At 44.6% G+C, this 24,510-nt stretch overlaps 1 protein-coding gene across 1 annotated transcript in view; it reads left to right on the top strand.

Annotated features, from left to right (window-relative positions):
• The window catches only part of sh2d3a (SH2 domain containing 3A), a 29,600-nt gene extending 5,095 nt beyond the window's left edge, over positions 1-24,505 (top strand). The window contains 17 exon segments of the mRNA XM_034230171.1: positions 32-90; positions 215-307; positions 309-373; positions 15,354-15,393; positions 15,528-15,644; positions 16,752-16,895; positions 17,511-17,806; positions 17,914-17,999; positions 18,180-18,299; positions 18,788-18,945; positions 19,039-19,221; positions 21,023-21,184; positions 21,595-21,710; positions 22,086-22,257; positions 22,351-22,462; positions 22,872-23,057; positions 23,781-24,505. Coding sequence (XP_034086062.1) covers positions 32-90; positions 215-307; positions 309-373; positions 15,354-15,393; positions 15,528-15,644; positions 16,752-16,895; positions 17,511-17,806; positions 17,914-17,999; positions 18,180-18,299; positions 18,788-18,945; positions 19,039-19,221; positions 21,023-21,184; positions 21,595-21,710; positions 22,086-22,257; positions 22,351-22,462; positions 22,872-23,057; positions 23,781-23,977 — 2,306 coding nt within the window. The 3' untranslated portion in view covers positions 23,978-24,505.
• Positions 24,506-24,510: the final 5 nt, after the last annotated feature.

Raw genomic sequence — 24,510 nt, 5'->3', positions numbered from 1 at the left:
AAACTCCTAAAGTGTCTTTTTGTCCACTCAGGTGTAAAAGTGGAGAGGAGGGTGAGCCGGAAGTACTCGCTGGGGTCGTCTATGGATCTGGTAAGGCCCATGAATTTGGGTCTACATAGCATCACAAACATCACACACCACGTGTAACACCTTAAGCTCATTTTACAAGTAAATGTAATCACTGTATATTTGGGGTCTCTACCATGTCCTGCAGGTGAAGCCGAGTAAGGATTTGTTTCGTCAGAGTGTCCTGCCCCGCCTCCAGCGCGCTGATAAGAAACACCGCCTCTCTGCTTCCTGCACGCAAGCTCCGCCCCCTGGATGAGGATAACGCAATCAGTGAGGCGGAGCGCTGTCAGGACAGCAAACGCAGGTAAGATGACCCACAATGCCTGGTGTGTGTGTGTGTGTGTGTTGTGTGTGTGTGTGTGTGGGTGTGTGTGTGTGGTGTGTGTGTGTGTGTGTTGTGTGTGGTGTGTGTGTGTGTGTGTGTGTGTGTGTGTGTGTGTAATTGTGTGCAACTTTCTCCAGGTCTGGCTAATGATTAACTAGGGCCTCGTAAAATGTCAGAGTTTGTATGCTTAAGAAGGCGTACTCACTTGTCTGAAATGACAATATGAATGAAAAGCCTTTAAGGCTCTAAAATTAAATTGTGATCTTTACTTTATGTACTTTCATCAACCAGGGGAACAGCTGCTTTTTGATGACTAACATAGTAAACAACACACCTTAGGACTTTGATATTTTGGGCACACTCCCCCTTCAGTGAGTGGTCAAGGACTGAGTGACAACGGCCAGTGTGTGTGTGTGTGTGTGTGTGTGTGTGTGTGTGTGTGTGTGTGTGTGTGTGTGTGTGTGTGTGTGTGTGTTCGGAAGTTGTTAATCTTGAAGTACAGGCTCCCTTTCAGCATTAAAGGGCCAGTTGACCTCAATTATAAAAAGGCTTTTCCATCCCATCATAAGCCCTATTAAACCATTCAGATTGTTTCTCATTCCAACACAATAAAATGTAAGAGAAGGTAAATCAGTTTGAGGTGATACTGAAAATGTACCTTTTAAAAACCTCAACAGCAACTTGTCTTCCAGGAAAGAATAATGTTTCAGTGTTTTGCTTTGCCCGAACAACATGGCAAAACCTGAATAACCTTCACTAACCTGGCTACTGAAGCCTGTCTTTTGCAGCTGTATTAAGAAGGTATTATTAAAGTACTAAAGTCGATGATTAGGACATCCTTTCTTTGAACTGAACTGACTTTCCAACCAGAAATGCTCCTGAAGAGGCCTCGGGTTAGGGCCCTACCTGTGCCAGATGTTGCCATTTGATTTAATTATGTTATTTTGCACTGCATATAAAACCCAAATTGTCTTAATAACAAAAGAAGCTAGTGAGAAAAAGACTCTATCTTGTTGTAATTTGGTTGAACCAACCCTTTAATCATTTTTAAGTTGTATCCTTTCATACATAATTGAGTTAGACAACTGGCAAGTACTGTAAGAGGATACATGGAGGCTGGTTTTCAAGTTCAGGCACATCTCTCTGCTCCCCAGTCATAAAGTGCTGAGTACTAAGGTTGTAAACTAAACATGTTAGGCTAACGGAGCTTAGACACGGCGGTGTGCGTTGAAGCTTGAACGCTTCTGCCCATTCACTTTGAATGGGGTGACGTCACGCTTCGCCAAACTGCATTGTGGGAGCGCTTCAAAAGTAGAGCAATGTTCTATTTTTGAAGCTTCGACGGAAGCGTCAGCCAATCGAATCATATGCCAGTACAAACTCTAGCCAATCAAACCGCGTGCTTGTGTGTCCGGGGCGGGAGATTCATGTGATTGTTTGTTGGTCGAGGGTCAGACATGCCAAGGGAAGCAGAGAGGCCTGCTCCTCGCTCTGATTGGCTGAGATGCGTTCAAATCTGATGAAAATAACGGATAAACACACTGCACAACATGTAAATATGAATGCGCAGTCTGCAAATCACTGCTACAAGATGCTTTTTGGACCATTTTTCATGGGTGAAAACATTTAGAAATTGTAATTTAAATTGGACCTATTATGCTAGGGTTGTGCGATTATGGCAAAAATCATAATCACGATTATTTGGGTCAATAATTGATATCACGATTATTTTGACGATTATTCATTGACCATTTATTGAACTTTAAAACAAATAATATTTTACCAATAAACAAGATCAACAAATATGTTGGAGCGCACTTCCAAAACCATACTAAACATATATTATTAATATGATAAATAAAAATAAATTAGACCAAAATAAATTAAATCAAATATGATGCAGTGCACTGTCACAACCTACTGAAAACTCCTTAACATATAGCCAACATTTTGGTAAAACATATTCAACATATTCCACTCAGTTAAACGTTGAAGGCTGGCCAACCGTCATGGTCCAGAAGTAACAGGAAATAAATGTTGAACTACAATTTAAGACCAAATAAAAATGTTTAGGCCACCATGGCAAATGCTGGTAGGGCTGCTCATGTCATCTCTTAAAGATGTTTTGCAAGAAACAACTGAGGTTACCTACTGTAACCCAGCTTCTATGAGTATTGGCGCAGCCCTCTAAGGCTATCGCTATTGGGTTTACCCTTCTGCGCCCCCGCGCAGTACTGAAAACACTTGTAGTCCACGCCCACCCGCTAGGTGGGCCCCACCCTCGGGCCTCCTTCCGGTATAAATAGGGAGGTTGCCCGGCGATCTGCTCCCATACAATATAACTTTTCTTCAGCTATTCGTAGAGCCAGTGGGGCCCAGCGCTTAGAGGGCTGCGCCAATACTCATAGAAGCTGGGTTACAGTAGGTAACCTCAGTTCTATTTCGTATATGGCTTCGCCCTCTAAGGCTATCGCTATTGGGTTAAGGGCGAAGCATGATGTAGTCTGTGCCCCACTGGGTCCGTCCAGCACTAGAAGCACAGACATACCTGCTTAATAACACCCCCCTGCCTGTTGTGCCATGCGTAATGGCACATCCCCGTCCCTGGAGCAAACATACCTGTTTTCCTGACGGGGTGAAGGCTGGGAACAATACATACCGACCGCTGTGAGAAAGTAGAGACGAAGGTCCCACCTTGTCCTGCGATCATAGAGGGGGAACAGCCGCTCTCTCCGTGTCAGCCAGGTAGGAGAGCTCTCAGCTGGATCCCTGACGTCACTCACTCTGACCAGGCACTCCCTACGAAGTGTGTCAGAGGAAGGGGAACGTCCCTCTCCTACGAGGGGGAAAAGGGCCGCTCTCTGTGTGCCGCGAGGCAGGAGAGAGGCGCACAGCTGGATCCCTGACGTCACTCACTCTGACAGGACACTCAGTACAGGGCGTGTCAGAGAGGAAAGGGAGACATCCCTCAAATAAAATTGAATAAATGAACAGGGGGAAGACCAAGATGCAGCCGTGCAAATATCTTCCACTGACATTCCTCCGCGCCACACCGAGGAGGAGGAAATTCCTCTGGTTGAGTGCGCTTTGATATTCTCCGGGGGCTCCCCCCCAGAGGAGACATGTGACACAGCCTCACACAGCCAGTGTGACAGCCGTTGTGTAGACAGAGGTTGCCCGATCGAGCGCTCTCTGTAGTGCACAAACAGGCGCTGAGAACGGCGCAATGCCGCCGTGCGCGCTACATAGCAGACAGCGCGCGCACCGGCTAGAGGAGATGAGATGTTTCTTCTTCCTCCGACCTCTTGCATCCCATGGAACTGCTGGGGGGAGAGGCTTCTCTGTGATGTGCCGTAATGGTCGTCATGGTGACGTGCCATGCCCTCGCCGCTGCTGCCCGTGAAGCAAAAAAGCTGCGAGGGAGTTTCCACACGCTGCATTCCACTCTGTCTCTCATCATGAGGCGCGTACACGCCCAGAGGATGAGAGGTGTGTGTATGCTGTCCTCACGAGGCGTTATAACAGTGCTCGTGGATTTATTATGACCGTGTGTAAGGCATATCTGGGACAGAGGAATGCCTCGAGCTCTGCCGTTTATAAACCAATAGGTTAAAACAGCAGGCTTCTGCAGTGAATGAAGCACCTCTGGAGACTCCCCCTGTGGGGGAGACCCAGGGGAATCCCCCCCGTGACCAGCTGACGCCAATGCCGAGCAGCTGCGTTACAGAGAGGGCTGTGTGGTTTGTGACACGCCGGAGGAGAGCTGTCAGTTTCTCACTCGCTGCCAGAGAGCGCTCTGCTGCTGGCTGAGTTTTTAATTCCACTCCCGATAACGTTTGTCTGAGAGGAAAGAGGACAGCTCTTCTTCCAACTTGTTATGAAACCCAGGCTTTGACAGATGCGATATGAGATGTACCGTCTGTAAAGCGACTTCCTCCCTGGAGCGAGCCAGCAAAGCAGGTCGTCCAAAGGAAACCACCCTCTCATCCCTCCTCTGTGTAGCGGCTCCAGCCTTCTCTACACAAAAATGGGAGGAGCCAGGAAATATCCAAACGGCAGATGATTGTCTGGTCTGATATTCCCTGAAATGAGAAACCGCAGGCATTTCCTGTGTTTCGGGATGATGGGTACGTGGAAGTATGCATCATTCAGGTGGAAGTGAACCAGTCGTCCTGGTGAACACATTCCAGCCCCTGTCTCATTGCCCCCGTCTTTTTCGGGATTTAGAAAAATAACGGGAGTGAAAACCCCTGATTTTCCTCCCTTTGAGGAAACCTGGAAATATCCTCTTTCAACAGGAGTTCCAGCAGCTCGGATTTGGAGCGCAAGACATAGCTTCTGGGAGGACAGGAGTGTTTCCTGTATCCCATTGAACTGTGGGGGGCTTTTTCGTCACCACGCTGCGGGGTGTGACACGTCGAAGGAGAGCTGTCAGCGTGTCCACTCCACTCTCTGCCGTGAGAGTCGTGCTCTCATGCGGGCTGAGTTCAATTCCACCCAGGTAAACAATACTCTGGGCTGGAATGGGACAGCTCTTTTCCCAATTTATCATGAAACCCAGCTTTGACAGATACGATATGAGTTGTACCGTCTGTAAAGCCGCTTCCTCCCTGGAGCGAGCCATGCAGCAGCAGGTCGTCCAGGTAAAAATAGTACTCTCATCCCTCCTCTGTGTAGCGGCTGCAACGCCGTCTCTACACACTTTGAAAAAGTACGAGGAGCCAGGGAATAGCCGAACGGCAGACGGTTGTACTGGTACGCTATTCCCTGGAATGAAAACCGCAGGAATTTCCTGTGTTGCGGAATGATGGGTACATGGAAGTATGCATCCTTTAGGTCTATAGAGGTGAACCAATCTCCCTGGTGAACACACTCTAGCACCTTTTTGACCGTCAGCATGGGAAACAGGTCGAGGATGGGTCTCATTCCCCCTGTCTTTTTCGGGATAAGAAAATAGCGGGAGTAATACCCCTGATTTTCTTCCTCCTGGGGAACCCTGGAAATAGCCTCTTTCAACAGGAGTTCTCGTAGCTCTGCTTGGAGCGCAAGACACTGTTCACGGGATGTTAGGCATGTCCCCTGTATCCCGTTGAACTGTGGGGGGGGGAGGCGAACTGCAGGGTGTACCCTCTGCTGATCAGCCTGTTCATCCATCTGTCCATCAAACACATGCGCTGGCACGCAGAGAAACACTGACAGCGGGCGCGCATGCTCGAGATGTGTTGTGGTTGTCATGACGACGAGCCACGCCAGAGCCCTCGCCGCCGCTGCCCGTGAGGCAACCCAAGGTGGGCCGAGAGCGAAAGGACTGTGCGGAGGCCTCCACACGCTGCGTATCACTCCGCCTCGCATCATGAGGCGTGTACACGCTCAGAGGATGGGTGGAGGTGTGTGCAGTAATATCCACATGAGGCGTTAACACTGCGCTCCTGGGCTTATTATGACCGTGTATAGGTGGCGTATCTCGGACAGAAGAATGCCGCGAGGTCTGTGGTTTAATAACCGAAGAGTCATAACCATCAGATCCCTGTAGCGAACCCTGCTGCCTACTAATCACCAGATTGAAGGCAGCTGGTGTAATTGCTGTGCTCCGCAGCTTATTAATCGATAGATTAAATAGCGCAGGCTTTTGTACCGAACCCGGCTGGCTATTAACCGATAGGTCATGGCAGCTGGCTCACCGGCCAGAGTGGGGGATATGTGAAACACATTTGAAACTGATGACTCAGCCAACATGTTGGGAAATAATCTTCTTTTATTTTCCTCACACTGTCTCCCCAACCGTCAAGGCCGCTCTGCTTCCTCGGCGGCTCTCATGGAGCAGACGCCGAACGGGAGTACCTCACTCCCTTTTTACCCCCCCTCTCCTGGTGGGGGGGCGGAGGCCCCGTGAGGCAACCCAAGGTGGGCCTAGCGAAAAGGCTGTGAGGAGGCCTCCACACGTTGCATTCACTCCGCCTCGCATCATGATGCGCGTACACGCTCAGAGGATGGGTGGAGGTGTGTGTAGTGATAACCACATGAGGCGTTACCACGGTGCTCATGGCTTATTGTCACCGTGTGTAGGTGGCGTATCTCGGATAGAGGAATGCCGCGAGGTCTGTGGTTTAATAACCGAAAGTTATAACCACCAGAACCCTGCAGCGAACCATGCTGCCTACTAATCACCAGATTGAAGGCAGCTGGTGTAGTTACTGTGCTCCGCAGCTTATTAATCGATAGATTAAAAAGCGCAGGCTTTTGTAACGAATCCTGCTGGCTATTAACCGATAGGTCATAGGCAGCTGGTTTACCCAGAGTGGGGGATATGTGAAACACATTTGAAACTGATGACTCAGCCAACATGTTGGAAAATAAGCTTCTTTTTATTTTCCTCATACTCCCTCCCAAACCGTCAAGGCCGCTCTGTCTCCTCGGCGGCTCTCATGGAGCAGACGCCGAACGGGAGTACCTCACTCCCTTTTTTACCCCCCCTCTCCTGGTGGGGGGGCGGAGGCCCCGCGAGGCAACCCAAGGTGGGCCTAGCGAAAAGGCTGTGAGGACGCCTCCACACGTTGCATTCACTCCGCCTCTCATCATGATGCGCGTGCACGCTCAGAGGATGGGTGGAAGTGTGTGCAGTGATAACCACATGAGGCGTTACCACGGCGCTCATGGGCTTATTGTCACCGTGTGTAGGTGGCGTATCTCGGATAGAGGAATGCCGCGAGGTCTGTGGTTTAATAACCGAAAGTTATAACCACCAGAACCCTGCAGCGAACCATGCTGCCTACTAATCACCAGATTGAAGGCAGCTGGTGTAGTTACTGTGCTCCGCAGCTTATTAATCGATAGATTAAAATGCGCAGGCTTTTGTAACGAATCCTGCTGGCTATTTAACCGATAGGTCATAGGCAGCTGGTTTACCCAGAGTGGGGGATATGTGAAACACATTTGAAACTGATGACTCAGCCAACATGTTGGAAAATAAGCTTATTTTTATTTTCCTCACACTCTCCCGGTGCCCCGGCCGCCGCTGACGGACGACCGACCGCTGTGGCCGGGTTGGCTGCTGCTGCTGCCGCTGGTGTCACTGCTGCTTCACCGCTGGCTGTCTGGGACACCGCCATGGCTGCGCACAGCGACGGTGGTGTGTTCTGGATGGGCTCCTGCCCACCCCAGACGTCTTCCTCCCCCGCAGCAGCTAGAGCGTCCGCCCTTCGCTTCCTGTCGGATGAAGGAAGACGCACATAGTGAGGACATGCGACCTGCTGGCTGAGAGCCGCGTCCGCGTGCTCTGGCCCCAGACAGGCTGCGCATATCGGATGCAAATCGTAGCTCATAATGTAGCCCGTATTGCACGAAGGGCACATACGGACACACTCTTTATTGCTCATGATGTTGCTTTTCTCGTGCTTCAGTAAACTGCTGGTTGCTGAAGAAAAGAGGGAGCAGATCGCCGGGCAACCTCCCTATTTATACCGGAAGGAGGCCCGAGGGTGGGGCCCACCTAGCGGGTGGGCGTGGACTACAAGTGTTTTCAGTACTGCGCGGGGGCGCAGAAGGGTAAACCCAATAGCGATAGCCTTAGAGGGCGAAGCCATATACGAAATAGAACAGCCTGTTTACATGGTCTGGTTTCAGAGATGAGCGCAGGCAGGTGACGATATTGCCACCTGTACTGAAGACCCTCAGCCACGCCCCGACACATGGGGTGACGCCGGCCAATCACAAAGCTTTTATGCGTTCAAGTGCATTATTCTGGCACAGGAAGATTATGTTACAGGACATAAAACAGAATATTGTTGTTCTATTTTTAGACACATCTCGCGATCGACTGGTTGGGCACCCCTGGGCTAGACCATAGGTCTGTTGTGGTGGCAAAGTAGTCAGCTGAAGCCACATCTCTCTCAACTTCCCCACGGCATTTGTCATATAGTGCAGGCAGTGCAGACCTGCTGAAATAATACCGAGACGGCATCGCGTAACGCTTGTCCAACGTGTTGACAAGTTGCTTAAAGCCCTGGTTGCTAACAGTGCTAACTGGGCACATATCTTTAGCGATGTGGAATGTAATGGCACCTGTAAGATCTCTGTGTCTCTGCGAGCTCGTCGCGTAGGCCGTTGCTCTGTACAATGCGTCCTGAATCGATGACTGTGATGATGTGGTGGATGAAGTCGAGCGGGCATCTGCTTTTTGTTGTATTACTGCCCGGTCGTATTGCACTTTGTGGTTGTATTTCAGATGATTAAAGAGATTGGTTGTGTTAGCGTGTGGTGCCAACACAACCTGGTAACAAATCCTGCACTGTACTTTGTTTTGCTCCACGTCGGACTCCTGAAAGCCAAAGTACTTGCAAATAGTGGAAATAGTTTGACCCTTCTTTTTAACGAGTTGCTGCTCTTGTTCTGACATCTTCGCTCGCGCTGAACACTCACAACACATGTCACTCCCACGTGGCCTTGTGGGCTTTTAGGGAGGGGCGAAAGCGCACCCAGCAAAATAATCGTATTTTGTCAATTATGCTGTTTTCATAATCGTCGCAAGCCATAATCGTAATCGCGATTAAAATACGATTAATTGCACAGCCCTATATTATGCTATATTGAAAAAATATATTGTAGGGCCATACCAAGCGGCAAACTCTGGGTAACAGCCGGGACGCCAAGACGGAAGTGCCACACACTGCAGTTCATACATGGGCCGCTAGGGACTGGCTGCAGAAAGGAGCAATTTCCATAGACCCCCATGTTAAAATGACCAACTTTACAGCAGAAAAAAACATGTTTCTACCCATGGATGCAATAAATATTATTATCGATATAGTTAGATTCCACCTTCATGATTATGAATCTGTGAGTGAATTGTTTTCTAACACGACCCTTTTATTTATATTAGGTCTTAAAGTTGTTGCATAAATTAGGGCGTGGTCACTTTGATGGACACGTACATGCCTCACTGTCAGCAAGTGCAACTTGTCCAATCTGCTAGGCTACAACCATAGGCTACAACGTTAGTTAGTCATAGTACTGTACTTGACCCTTTAGCTTTAGCCGTGTTCGTGGTGATTGTGCCTTTTAGGGAATATTGTTACAAATACCAGACAATTCAAATGTCGTGCTGTGCGCTTGAATGTACTAACAGAACTTCCAAGAAGTCTAAAATGATAATATTATACATGTTAACCCCGTTCGCAGGTGTTTGTGTGCTTGGTAGCTTAGCTTGTTACTTATTAGCCAGCTAAGGACGTAACCCTTTATGCATACATATACATTTTAGTTTATGATTCAGCCTTGGGTAAGACTGTTATGGCTATGACGCCCATAATGCTAAACGGGAGCTAATGTTAATAGGGGACCCAATTATCCCAGTGGTGAACGCCGGAGCTAACGGAGCCGCAGGGGGCTAGCTCCAGCCGGCATCCCGGAGCTAGCCCCCTGCGGCTCCGTTAGGTCCGGGCGGTGGAATCCGTCTTTTCTTAACATGTGAATGACAAGCATTAAGAATAACAAAATATAGCTAATTCTCTTGCAGATTGTCTTATTTGATTATGAATGTAACGTTTATATAGGGGAACTACACTGTTAGCAGTAACTTGGTATGCATGTATTTCATGTTAGCTTAGCTTCTTAGCCTGAGCTAGCTCTGTTTACTTCCAGTTCAGAGGCAGCAGGATTAGACTCTGACGTCACAGTCGAGCCGTTAGTGGCCGACTCCGCCTACTAAGGGCTTCACGGCAACTCTGCAGAATCCTATGGGTGACGTCACGGACACTACGTCCATTTATATATACAGTCTATGGGCCATACCTATACAAAACATGTCTGTGAAGTTTTTTGCTTAAAATACCAAACAGTTCACCCATTGTAGCCATGCCTCATACTGCTCATACCCCTCTTTTGCAGCCCTGTTAGAGAAACGCGGATTTTGGGTCCTTAGCTTTAAAAAAAAAAAAAAAAAGAGGAGGCGGAGCTAATGCCTGATCAGAACTCTACCGGAGATAAAGTTAAATTCTGCTGTGATAAAACGACATCCTGTTCTAAACCACATCAAAGATTATTTTTGAAACAGTATGGAGCTCAAATGTTTTTTCTCTTGCGGGTTTATCACAAGGGGAGTTCCTTTTTTTATTTCCTGCTTTTTAAAACACATCTGCTCTACAGTACAGGTTAGCTCTGAGTGTTAGCGAGGCTTGCTAATGTAAACAAAGACGAGATTACGTCCAAAACACGTCAGGCATTGTTTCTGATAGCAATTTTCTGTGGGTCTGCCGCCGATTTGACGTCAGATCGGCAGCAAATCTGTATCCACTCGTTGTACCCCTGTTTTTAAAAGACTTGGGTATACGGAGGAAAAGAGAGAGGGTTTTATTTTCTGACGCTGCGTGAGTTCCCCGACGCACCGGGGACACATATTTATGTACAAAAGACATCACAAAGTGCATTTTGCATGATTGGTCCCCTTTAAAGATACTTGTTGATTGATATGAAACACTACATACAAAACATACATTTTTAACTATTATTTTAGACTTGTGGAAAGAAAACATCAACATTTCTCATTTAGGTGATTATTTTACAACATTTTGGACATTTGCGTCTGAACATTTCTCCTTATTTAACAAAAGTAAGCATTAGAGGATTCCTTGGGAACTGGGGAACTTTCATGGGAATATCTATATTTATTTATTTGTATTTGTGTGTATCTTAACAATACATATCTTTAAAGAATTGTATCTCAAATTAGTTTTTTGTTATCATACCAAGATAGAAATCTGCACTTCTCAACATACTGCACTTGAAACTGTCAGTTTCATATCTATATTCGGAAATAATTTAGCCTACCTAGGTTATTTTACATGTATCATTTCTAGCCTGATATGTATAACATACTATTCCTAAAAACATGGCACAAATATTTAAGAGCACTTGGATGTAACACTACAAATAATTGTCTTAATATATGACCTCATGTATCCTACTACTAGCTGGGGAACTTTTCAAAGAGTCTATGATAAAACAAATTCCTGAAAAAAGCGCTGATAACTGAGACAACTAATTTTGTAAAAAAGTTATTGAAACAAATTCCAATCATGTATTTCATGTTTATTTGGGATGCTATGACTTTATACTGAACTAAACATTTTGAGATCACTGTATTTTACGGTGGCCCTGAAGTGCAAGACACCACAGCATTTCACAAAACGCCACAGCATTTCACAAAACACTACAGCATTTCACAAAACGCCACAGCATTTCACAAAACACAATAGCATTTCACAAAACACAACAGCATTTCACAAAACACAACAGCATTAAAGAAAACACCACAGCATTTCATTAAACACAACAGCATTTCAGAAAACACCACAGCATTTCAGAAAACACAACAGCATTTCAGAAAACACCACAGCATTTCACATTGGACGGAAAGGGTATTCCTTAGGGAGAACACTTCTTGTTTGTGATTGGACAGAGCCAGCCATAGAAGCACTGCTGTGATTGGCTGTTTTGCTGCCAGTCAAGAAATGACGCTTCGTGATTGGCCCAACACATCAGCCGTTAGCTGTTAGCACACACTCAGAGCTCACAGCTCCTCATATCTGTTCAGAAACTGGACAAAAGTTCAACATATACAAAACACAGACTGTCTATGTCATGGTGAATACAGTCACTGCTTTATTTATGTCTGTATGACGTTGTTGTGAGTGTGGACGGAGCAGCTACAGGTTAGTTTAGCCTGATCGATCCGATTCCGATAGGATTTACATGGAGATACGGCCCGCCCCCTCTTCAGTGTCTTGTTTGAATGACAGGAGTAAACACAGAATTAATGCTTTATTAATTCATGGTTTTTAAGGGGCTTATCTCCATGTAAATACTATGGTAGACCACCCAATATTCGCATCGCTCTAATCGCTCGAGTTTCACCGCGGCTGTCAGCTGTGTTTGCTCCTGTCATTCAAACAAGAGGCGCTGAGAGGGGGCGGGGCGTATCTCCATGTAAATTCTATGGGAGATACCAAGTACAACAAAATGAACATATTTGACCGTGATTTAATTGTAATACACGTTTAAAAGTGATGCCGAAGTAACTACATACTGATACCGGTTAGTAAAAACCATGAATTAACGCTTTGACAAGTCTGCAGACAAGACGGCAGGTGAAAAGCTTTTAAAATGCGTGTTTTCTGAATGGAATCGGATCCATCAGGCTAAACTAACCTGTAGCTGCTCCGTCCACACTCACAACAACGTCATACAGACATAAATAAAGCAGCGACTGTATTCGCCATGACACAGACAGTCTGTGGTTTGTACATATTTAACTTTTGTCCAGTTTCTGAACAGATATGAGGAGCTGTGAGCTCTGAGTGTGTGCTAACGGCTGATGTGTTGGGACATATTTCGCTGTCGGGTGTTGACCAACCACGAAGTGTCATTTCTTGACTGGCAGCAAAAACAACCAATCACAGCAGTGCTTCTCTGGCTGGCTCTGTCCAATCACAAACATCACTAAAGGAATACCCTTTCCGTCCAATGTGAAATGCTGTGGTGTTTTCTGAAATGCTGTTGTGTTTTGTGAAATGCTGTTGTGTGTTGTGAAATGCTGTGGTGTTTTCTGAAATGCTGTGGTGTTTTGTGAAATGCTGTGGCGTTTTCTGAAATGCTGTGGTGTTTTCTGAAATGCTGTGGTGTTTTCTGAAATGCTGTGGCGTTTTCTGAAATGCTGTAGTGTCTTGCACTTCAGGGCCACCGTAGTATTTGTTGGCAAGTTGAAGGTGCGCTCTTAGTAAAGTAACTGACCCCAGCATGGCCCCCCCAGTGAAATTGGTCTAGAACCGCCACTGTGCTGCTGTGAACGAATTCAGACCTGAAAACAGTGTTGTGTGTGTTGGGCAATAACTTTCAGTTGGTCTAATAAAAAGTGATGTCACCGTTTGAAGAGACTAAACCAGTACCATATGGTGGATTTATGGGCACATACCTCTCTGTACAGCCACCTACAATATATCCTACTGCTGACTGCAGCCAGGTACTGTGTTAGCAGCTCGGCTTGTGTCGGTATCCGAGGAATGCCAGGCAGATAGCGGTGTTTCAGCACCGGGGCCTGGGGCGGGGGGAGAAGCAGGAGAGCTCGGGAAAACTTGTGGGAACTCGTCCGAAACGAGGAGGAGGAGGGCGAGGAGACGAAGGAGGGGGGCTGCCTGGGAGGGACCTGGCGCGGAGAAACAGCTTGAACATACAATTCCTCAGCTGTTGTTGTTTGTCGGTGTTAATTTGGACCAAGAAACAGTGAAACATGTCCGAGAAAAGCGAGCCGTGAGGCGGACTGACAGGTAGGACCGTTAGCCGCTAAAAATTGAATGTTTTTTGAAAAACGGTTAGCTAAGTTAACGTTAATTAACGCGAGACTTTCGATGTAAGTCAACTGTTGATCGTTTGTTTGACAGCTTGTTTAACGTTTGGTGTGCAGTTCTTTCTAAACTCTACTTTTCTAAAATCCCACTGTATTTACATGTTTTAACAGAAAAGTCGACATAACTTACTTTGGTTGTATCTTGCTTACCTGAATCAGTTCACGTCAGCTACCTGTTGCACAATCTTGACTCAGAAGACATCACGTTAGAGCAGAAGAGAACAATGAAAAGTAGGCCTATTAACCATAGAAATTCACTATGAGGTATAATTGTTGGCTGGTAATAAAATAGTTTGAAACATAGTTAAATGCGGGGTCTTGTTACATGTGTCCATAGGGTCTGTGCAGCACGTTGCACAGGTGTTTCTGTTGTGCAGCCTGGGCCAACGCCCCTCAAACAGGATGTAGCACTCTTACCTCGAAACAAATCTAAAAGCTGAGATTTATTTTGGTTTCTGTGTATTTATGTCAGTGTTGTGAATTATTTGGGCACATTTTGAACATGCCACTTGAACAGTTGTTATTTTTTGTCCCATGTGATGGTAATCTCTATAATCTTTTGGTTTTGGACTGTTAGTCATACAGAACAAGCTATTTTGTCTGCTACAAAAGCCAATGAGGTAATTGCTTTGTTTTTCTGTGAGTTTGGAGGTTTTAAAAATACCTCAAATGACTTTACATCCTCCAGTTTAAAATGAACACATGGTGGGTGCATACATTTAAAGTCTATAGCAGACAGAGTGCTTTGAAACGACATTTAGACATTTGTGATTGGAAACACAATGGTTAATCAGAAAATGTATGGAAAGATGTATGAACGTTGGTTTTAATTATAAGGAAAGCAGGGAAAAACGATTTTGTTTTTATTGTTTAGACGGCATTGCTGATATGCAGATCAGCAAGGTTATTTTTGTAGATCAAAACAAATATTTGAAGGGGGTTTGTTTTAACAGCACCACAACATACTGCCTATGATCACAGCTTTAAATCAGAGACCAAGTTTCAACAAAACCAGTTTTGTCTTTATGAAAAATAGAATTCATTGCAGGATTTTATATTTGACCTAATTAGTAAACAGCAAATAGACGTAACAAAGCAGTTGTTGTGCTTGTTTAGAGTTGTATTCAGAGTCAAAGCAGGGTAAACAAGCTACCATCACACCACATGCACATCCCTCCAGCTATCCAAGAACACTACATTTGTTCCACATTGTTGACCCATGACCGCACACAGCAATAGGCATTCATAGATGTAGATTTGCTAGAATAGTTCATGAGATTGCTGGGGGTTATCTAGTCGACTCGTGCTGTTAGTTCTCTGAGCCGTTCATCTGTCAGCCTTGTGTTTACAGAGGCAGGAAGCTTGGGGAGGAAGGAAGAGGCAGGCTATTAGAAGTCCCTCACTTTTTTTGTGGTGTTAATGACAGATCCAGGCCTTGGCAGTGGCATTCTATCCTCCTGGTGCTGTTCATGTTCAAAGGAAATACATGCCAACGTCATCTGGGGCTCCCTGGGGTTGAGTTGTGTGGCTCTAAATCACCGCTTTGCTCTTGTTTTTCAGCAAGAGGAGGAGTGTTAGCACATACTTCAGTCAGCTGAAGGTAAGAGGTTAAGCACACAGCCTCTCACTAGCTTCCTCTCCTTTTTTAACATCATTTCCTTCATACTCTCACACATGCAAAACAAGGCACAGAAACATGTAGAGTAAATCACTGCTTGACTGTTTGCATTGTAGGTGTTTGGTGGTCGGAAAGACATGGATTCATTGAAGAAGGAGCTAGAGGAGGAGCTGAAGCTCAGTACTGACGACCCGACGAGCCACGCGTGGTACCACGGACCGCTGAGGAGAGAGGTGCTCAATGGATCCTGCTATTATCACTGTATTTACACTTTCACACATTTTTAAACACATTAATTGAAGGAATAAATTGACTTTTTTAGTTGGGAATTGTGCCTATTCACCTTCTTGTGCAGAGCTCAATAGCTCTCTCACGTCTGCACGAATACATGTTAAAGGGGACCTATCATGCAAAATGCACTTTTGTACGTCTTTTATACCTGAATATGTGTCCCCGGTGTGTCAGGGAACTCACCAAGTGTCAGAAAACACAACCCTCTCTCTTTTCCTCCATACCCAAATCTCTAAAAACGGGGCTGCAACGGATCTGATACAGACTGATCCAGATTTGAAAATAGTGTGACGTCAGTGACGAGGAGCTCCGCCTATATGGCCAACTCTCCATCTATCAGGGGAATGAGAGGTTGCCGTGGCATGGTAACAGCATGGTAACAGCATGGTAACATGACACTCCTAACTCGGCCCCCTCCTTTGCAGGGGGCCGTGGTCAGCTGCAGCGCATGCAAAGACAGGGTGGAGGAGAGGAAAATAGAGCAAAATGAGGCATGGCTAAAATGCATGATCTGTTTGGTATTTTGAAAAAAAAATGTATAAATATACCTTATATAGGTATGGCCCTACAATATATTATTCAAATATAGCATGATAGGTCTCCTTTAAGGAAGAAGCCACTTAGCTTAGCATAAAGACTGTACGGGTAAAATAGCTAGCATGGCCATGTTAAAAGATAACAAAATCCATGTACCAGCACATCTAAAGTGACTCAAGCATACGAAAAATATTTCTTGGAGCCTTGTTGTCATCCTAAAAAAGTTCTGCACCTGTTAAGCATCTTAACACTTGAGTTTTGTACAGATTAAGCAAACAAAACATATACCATAGTGAGCTTTAGATGAGCTGATTTTGTGACTTTTGAACAAAGCCAGGATAGCTTGTATCCAGTATTTATGCTAATCTAAGCTAAAGGAGCTTCAGTTTAACTCACTCAGTTGCCAGCTTTTAAGATACTTACACCTAAAACTAATGCAGTCTAACACCAAAGTCTTGCAATGTATCCGGCCCTTGAACTGTTGATGACTAAACATGCTGACTTGTCTCCAGGCTGCAGAGTCTCTGTTTGAAAGGGACGGAGACTTCCTGGTCCGAGATTCGAACTCCGCCCCTGGGAACTACGTTTTGAGCTGCTTCTGGAAGAATGGGCCCATGCACTTTAAGATCATAAGAGTGATCCTTCGTCCTAAAAAGGTGCTTCTATGTTATGTCCATATGCGACAGGCAGGGGAAAACGGATAAATAGTTTAAATAATGAACCAAGCAACAATGCCAATATTAACTGGGCACAGCTTCAGATTCGTCAATTTGTATTTGTTGGGTTTTTAAGTGTTGGTTTGGCAAATTAAGACATTTTAAGATGCCACCTTGGGCTTAGCTGATGTTTTGCTATTTTCCCAGTTTCAAATAATTGAAAGAATGACCCAAAGACCAAATTGCAAGATTTAAAGACGTTATGTTCTAAATAGATACGAGGTGCAGATCATCTAACCAAAGAATAAATATATTGTTTTTCTGACGCTCACCTACTGTAGGTTTCTCTTTAGTGTTTTAACCTGCGCAACTTTCATTCAGGGATTGATTACAATGATGGAGAGTACATTTTTTTAGACTTTTTGATGCTTCTTAAACATGTTGCTGTTACTTTGGGTCACAACTGTTACCTGCTATGAATCCAAACGGACCTCTTCTCTTTTGCAAGCTACAATTACTGTATTTTTAGCTTCTTTGTGGTCTGAAAAGAGATTTGACCATTCCTTTAAAAACTCTGCTCGATATTTTACGTGTGTGCCTCCATCTGTGCGACAGGGCTACTCTCGGGAGCTGTTCCAGTTTGAGGAGGATCGCTTTGACAATGTACCTGCTCTGATCCGATTCTATGTGGGCGGGCGTCGGCCAATCTCCCAGGCCTCTGGCGCTGTGATCTTTAACCCAATCACACGGAGCGTTCCTCTGCGTGTCATCATCGAGCGACAAACGGACTCCTCAAGCAGCATCAGCAGTATTAAAGGTTCAGACAGAGAAAAATACAATCAAGCCAGCAAAAGGCGCAGCTTCAGCTCCGCACACAACGACACACTGCAGATCATCAATCCGCTGCTAAGGTGGGAAAAATCTGCTGAAATGTATTCCAGTCCACATGCAATCCTAAAGTGCTGAAATACTACATTCAAACAAATATATACTGTATACTGATGTCTTTGCTTTGCAGGAGTGGAAGTCAGCCTTCTAACTTGGAGAACGTTGGACGCAGACCTTCCCTTCAGTCTGCACAATCTGACAGCAACCTGCGAACTGGTACATTATACCTAAATGTGTCTTATATATAGCCACTGTGCTGTCAGGATGCAGAGTCGTCTTTTCTTAGCAACTCATGTGAGGCGCTTCTTGCAATCCTCTGTTCTACGCATTGCATCTATTTTTGTCAAAGCAAAGTTTATTGAAAGATGAAATAATTTGTTTTGTCTCGTCATCCAGGGGTTCAACAAAACACTAAGCAGGAGGACACCGGCCCCGCCCCGATCTCGCCAGTGTTTCGCACAGGCAGCGAACCCCTGCTGAGCCCCCGACCACGACACTCACGCCCTGCCTTTCCAGGTGACACACACACACACACACACACACACACACACACACACACACACACACACACACACACACACACACACACACACACACACACACACACACACACACACACACACACACACACACACACACACACACACACACACACACACACACACACACACACACACACACACACACACACACACACACACACACACACACAGAGAGAGAACAGCACACATTTAGTGGACCCCATTTGAGGGTTTGAGCTGCCTGAGAAGGTAGCTACAGTTTTAAAAGTGATGCATGGTTATGGCCTGGGAATACTTACAGGACAGGACAAAATACACATACACATGGGTGATGCTTCACTTTCATGATTGTGCATCTAGTCTGTTTTCCTTGAACTTTTCTAGAACCAAACTTGTCCCTAAGAGTTCAAATACCACAGCAGCACCTCCTGCAAATGTGGAGACTGCCAATGACAGACACCTAACTCCCTCCTGTCCCTGCAGGTGGTGGTGTAACTTTGCGAGGTTCAGATGGACAGCTGCACACAAGAGCTCCTCCTAAACCTCTGAGAGTCTCTGTTCTCTTCCCCAACTCCATCCCTCCCCCACCCAGAGACCGGAACGTGGACCCCTCCTCTTACTACGATGAGCTTGTCGTCCAGGTAGATACCTTTTTCCTGCATTATGCTTTTTCTATTTCCTACACTCTGTAAATCATCCATGGAGAGTTTACGTCTGCTTGCTTTTGCGCCCAGGTGCCACAGAAAATAGGTCATGTGGACCGGCTGCGTGCCGAGGAGAAGTGGCAGAGCCGCGCCCGCCTCACAGAGACTTCCTTTGGCTTTTTGGAGGCAGAGAAAAACGAAGAGTCATTACAGCTGCCAGCGCTACCACAGAAGAAAGCAGTAGTGGAAGACTGGCATTTTGAAAAGCCACATGTAAGTGATACATGTCTGGATAAAGGCTGTGTAATGTTTTAAGGATTACAACAGTGTTTTTTTAGTTTTAGCTCCTTAAAAGTGCAGCGTGTAGTACAGAACTACCGGCCCCGTAGAAAAAAAGGGGGGAAACATTTAACCTCGAACACTGGGTCTATAATTTAAATATACAGTCACTTATTTTAAGTAACAGCAGGGCAAGAAAAAAAGTCAGGATAAGCCGGTTAGCATGTTAATCTCAGTATCTCTGCAACACAACACTAAACGTCTTTTAAATGATGTCAACACTTTAGAGCACACGTGTCAAACTCAAGGCCCGGGGGCCAAATCAGGCCTGTGGTGGATTTAATTTTGGCCCGCTGGAAAATGTCTAATTACTATTAGATCTGGCCCGCCGGTATATTGCACGCACACCTTCACTCAGTCCTGAGGGTTTCCTCAGCTCAGAGCCTGACCCCAAACATTGATGACCTTGCACCCAAGATGAGATGCCAAGTATCTGGCTTGAACTAGCATCACAGAGCAGCACACTGAGTTCAATGGATGTTTCCTTCTGCACTTTCTTTCTTGAGACAGCAGGGCATGTTTGGTTTGTTCTTTGAGGGAAATAGTTTTTTTGAAGCTGTTGTTGGCCTGTGGAAAAATGTAATCATAAGAAATGCAGATAGAGCCATAAGAAATGAATGCAACAGATTTTTAATGTTGTTTTTATAGGCAATAATTTAAAGGGGACCTATCATGCAAAATGCACCTTTGTACGTCTTTTATACATGAAGATGTGTCCCCGGTGTGTCAGGGAACTCACCAAGTGTCAGAAAACACAACCCTCTCTCTTTTCCTCCGTACCCAAATCTCTAAAAACAGGGCTTTAACGGATCTGATACAGATTTGAAATATCTCTGACGTCAGTGACGAGGAGCTCCGCCTATATGGCCAACTCTCCACCAATCAGGGGAATGAGAGGTTGCCGTGGCATGGTAACAGCATGGTAACATGACACTCGGCCCCCTCCTTTGCAGGGGGGCGTGGTCAGCTGCAGCATGCAAAGACAGGGTGGAGGAGAGGAAAATAGAGCGAAATGAGGCATGGCTAAAATGCATGATCTGTTTGGTATTTTGAAAAAGAAAATGTATAAATATACCTTTATATAGGTATGGCCCTACAATATATTATTCAAATATAGCATGATAGGTCTCCTTTAAGCTTTGTTAGTCCCAGGTTTAATATGTGCAATAAGTTCATTTCAATACGTTTTTCAATAAACATTGAATCAGTCCGGCCCTCGACTAGTACCCATTTTTTTAATTTTGTCCCACTGTGTATTTGAGTTTGACCCCCCTGCTCTACAGCCACATTCTGTTGATAAGGTTTTTCAATTCAATCCATCATTTTACAGATTGCACCTTTTTAATCACCTACTTTACATATTATGCATACTGTCTATTTCTCGCTTTTTAAATCCTGTTTTCTCACTTAATTATTTGTATTCAATGTCTTTATAATATGAAAAGCAGATTTTTGTAATCAATGACAGAGCTGTCAACCCTGTTTTAAACTTGTTTATGTTGCAATTTGAAAAAAGGAAATTATTAGCATCTATGCTCATGTTGTTTCTTACCTGTTACATGTCTATTTGAAGTGCTATAATCATTTATTTTATCTTGTTAAGCAAATAACTTCCTCAGAATACATTTGGTTTGAACAACTCTGTTAAATATGTCAAAGATTGTACATCTGCACTTTATAACAGCACAGAGGGTCAGTTGTGAATTAACGTGACATGCTGTTTCCTCCATCACAGGTGGAGACGGTCTCGGGTTTCCAGTTGGATCAGTTTGAGTCGCTGCTCTTGCCGGAGAACAACCGACCTCTAGAGCCCGGCGTCCTGCTGGCGCTCAAAGAGCTTTTCAATCGCTCAAACGCCGACATCACCGCTATGCACATGCTCAGTGTCGACTGCCAGGTTACTCTCAACCCTCTACATACTGGATGTATCACTTGGACATGGCACATCTGATAAATGCAACATAGACGATCAAATGTTTCAATTAATGCAAATATTAGGCATAGCTACACTAACTACTCATGTTGCTTCTGTTAACACATTGTTCATTGTGACCGTATGTCCATGTACTCCAGCCATCTAGGACCAACTCATGGTGTCTTATATATTTACTGTAGTAGTATTTTTAAGTCCTAATACATTTATTAAAACCTTGTACTCCCTAGCTTGATGAATATGGTCCCTGTTTTATGATATGGTGTTTTTGGTGAATTCAACAAATTCAAAAAAGTAGCATAAATACCCACTCATTCATTAACTGAATATAAAACATTACTGAGCATTTCTTTGTGATTGTTGTCACGCTGCAGGTTGCACGCATTGTTGGGGTGACCGATGAGCAGAAGAGGATTATGGGAGTTGGATCGGGGCTGGAGCTTGTCACTTTGCCACATGGACGCCAATTACGGCAGGATTTGCTAGAAAGGTACGTGAAGATGATACAGATAGTGAGAAAAGACTACATATAATTGCCTCATTAGAGAGTAAAGGGTTAACTTGACCGTGGAGCTAGCTGGTGACACTCAAACATAAGAATCAGATTTTTTTCTGTACAATAAACAAGGGTAAATCAAGTTTTTGTCAAGCAAATTAGAATTAAAGAAAAACACTTAGCAAACATTAATGAATCCACTTCTCAAAGTAAATACTGGATGAACATAAAATACAACAACAATCTCTACATTTTAACATTTAGCCTTACTGACTTCAGGTTTTTCTCCCCACTGGAAGGGAGGAAAGCTGTCCTCACATTCTGCCTTACTTAAATCGTATGCACTCTAATTATTTGTATCATTTTTAGGCATCATCTAATAGCACTGGGAATCGCTGTGGACATCCTGGGTTGCACAGGGACTGTCAGCCAGAGGTCAACTGTTTTACATAAATTAATCTTATTGGCTCAGGCCCTGAAAGATCACGCCCACAACCTCTACTCCTTCTCAGCCGTGATGAAGGCTCTGGATTTGCCTCAGGTGGAGAAGATATGACAAATATATAGTTTAAACTAAGGTCAAATGCAAACTGGATGGAGTTTACCAACACACTTGGTATGTTTGTGCTTGCAGATAACGCGACTAGAGATGACGTGGCGAGCGCTGAGGAGGAACCACACGGAGACTGCAGTTTTATTTGAGAAGAAACTCAAACCCTTCATGAACATGCTGAACGACGGAGACGGTGAGTTTTAAACTAAGAAACATCTTATTTCATTCATTTGGTAGATGCTTTTGCCAGTGTGACTTTTCCCATCCAACACAAACAGGTAAAAGTGTGCTTAGGTGCAAGTACTTAGTGCTTTTTATTTGTTCACTACGATGAAAGTAAGTGCTGGTATTGACTGTTTGTCTCCAATATCAAATCAAAAGCAGTAGGAGAAAAGCCACATTGATCTCGACTCAGAACAATTTATCAGACTTCCTGGAAGCCACAAAAGACACTGTGTGTACTCCAGAGAATCTATAAAACACTCAGCACTCTTCTCCTTTTTGTTGTGTGGTATTAATAGCGCTGTAACCCTTCGTTTTAAAAACAATACTATAATATATAATAATGCGTTGAATCTGTTTGTTCATGCGTTTCCCTGTAGACTCTGTAGTCCACGGTCCCTCAGCCATGCCTCACCTGGTTCCCCTGCTGATGGTGATGGAGGGCGACGACCCGGTGGAGAACAGTGAGCGCGGCTGTCAGCTCCTCTACGACGTCCTCCAATCAGCTCGCAGCGCTGCGCTGCACGCACAAGATTATCAGCAGCACGCACACACTCTGCTCACAGGTACACACAGCATTGTTCTCTCCTTAATGTACACACATCACAGTATTCTTATCCTAAATCTGTTACTATGTCTGTATTACTGAATTTATCAGTAACAAACTATTAAAGTCAGATAAAGCTAAATTCAAATATTAAATATAAATATCCTGTGTTTTTTACATGAATGTGACCTGTTCATGAAGAGATGTTGAGTGAGGCACTTTCTTTTTATTAAATATTTGACCAAAGAGTGCAACGATTCTCAACAATTACTGACTAGCATTATTTGGCTTGCCTAAAATAAAATAATTTAAAATCTAAGGAAAAAAGGTCCTCAGACAATTTTACCAACTTATATAGAAAACATATTTTGCATTACTTTATTTTAGTCGAATTAGTTATTTATACATTTCTCTATTTTAGTTCATTTTTTAAATGAACTAATTCAGTCTAGGGGGTTAAGTGAATGGTTAAGTAAAACAAAGTAGAGAGGCAGACTTTATGTTCTTGACGTATACAACAGGTCAGAATAGTTCTTAATTTTGTTTGTATTGAAGGTAAAAGTGCAGGAAAATGTGTGAACTTAAATCACTGTTCTTATGAGAGGTTCTTGTTGTAAGGCAGAGTAAACATGTTTGCACTGGCAGAACGTACAATAGTATATTATCCTAAAAAAACATAGTTAAACTGATGTGAAATGACCTCATTCTTGGCGTCTGATGGGATGTCTGTCCCGTCCTTCAGCAGGAAGCTGGGAGCCGGTCCCCGAGCTGCTGGAGGCTTTCCGGACGGAGTTCGCCCTGCGGCTGTTCTGGGGTCAGACGGGGGCCACGGCCAGCAGAGAGGAGCGCTACGAGAAGTTTGACATGATTCTTTCTGTCCTCTCGGATAAACTGGAACCAGTGGAGCTCACCCCACGACAACCTGAGCCTCTAACCTGAGCGTCCTGACTTCCCCGAGGGAAAGGGAAGTCAGGGCTTTCTTCACTGGAGGAAATGTTTTCAGCTTAGCCTGGGTGAGAGGCTAAAGAGATCTCACATCTGAGATCACACAGACATAAAGGAACGTTTATTTTTCAAATGTGAGAGACTTTAAAGCTTGCCAAGTGACGACTTAACTTATAAAAAATGATGTCTGAACTAAGAGAGCCCTGTGCAGACCTTTACTGTGAAAAGGGCTGTGTTGGTTTCAGGCGATCTGGAAATGTTTACCCAAAAACTAGCATCTGTTTACGAATGTGCATTTCTGATACTGAGACAGTGTTCACACACACACCACTTTTTCTTTAAATACTTTAGTCCAAAGGACCATCATGATTACAACTGATTGGGTTCCCTTGTACATTACCTGCTGCTGTGAGAGGCCACACTGGAAATTGTGTTCATTTCATGTCAGTGTTTCTAAAGCAATAAATCATATTTGTGTAATGTTTGCGTGTACTATTCCTCATAAATAATATTCTAAATGAACAAAA

The sequence above is a fragment of the Gymnodraco acuticeps genome, unplaced genomic scaffold, assembly GCF_902827175.1.
Source record: "Gymnodraco acuticeps unplaced genomic scaffold, fGymAcu1.1, whole genome shotgun sequence".
Classification (NCBI taxonomy): domain Eukaryota; kingdom Metazoa; phylum Chordata; class Actinopteri; order Perciformes; family Bathydraconidae; genus Gymnodraco; species Gymnodraco acuticeps.
The sequence above is the reverse complement of the archived record's forward strand: the minus strand, read 5'-3'. Positions and strand labels throughout refer to the sequence as shown.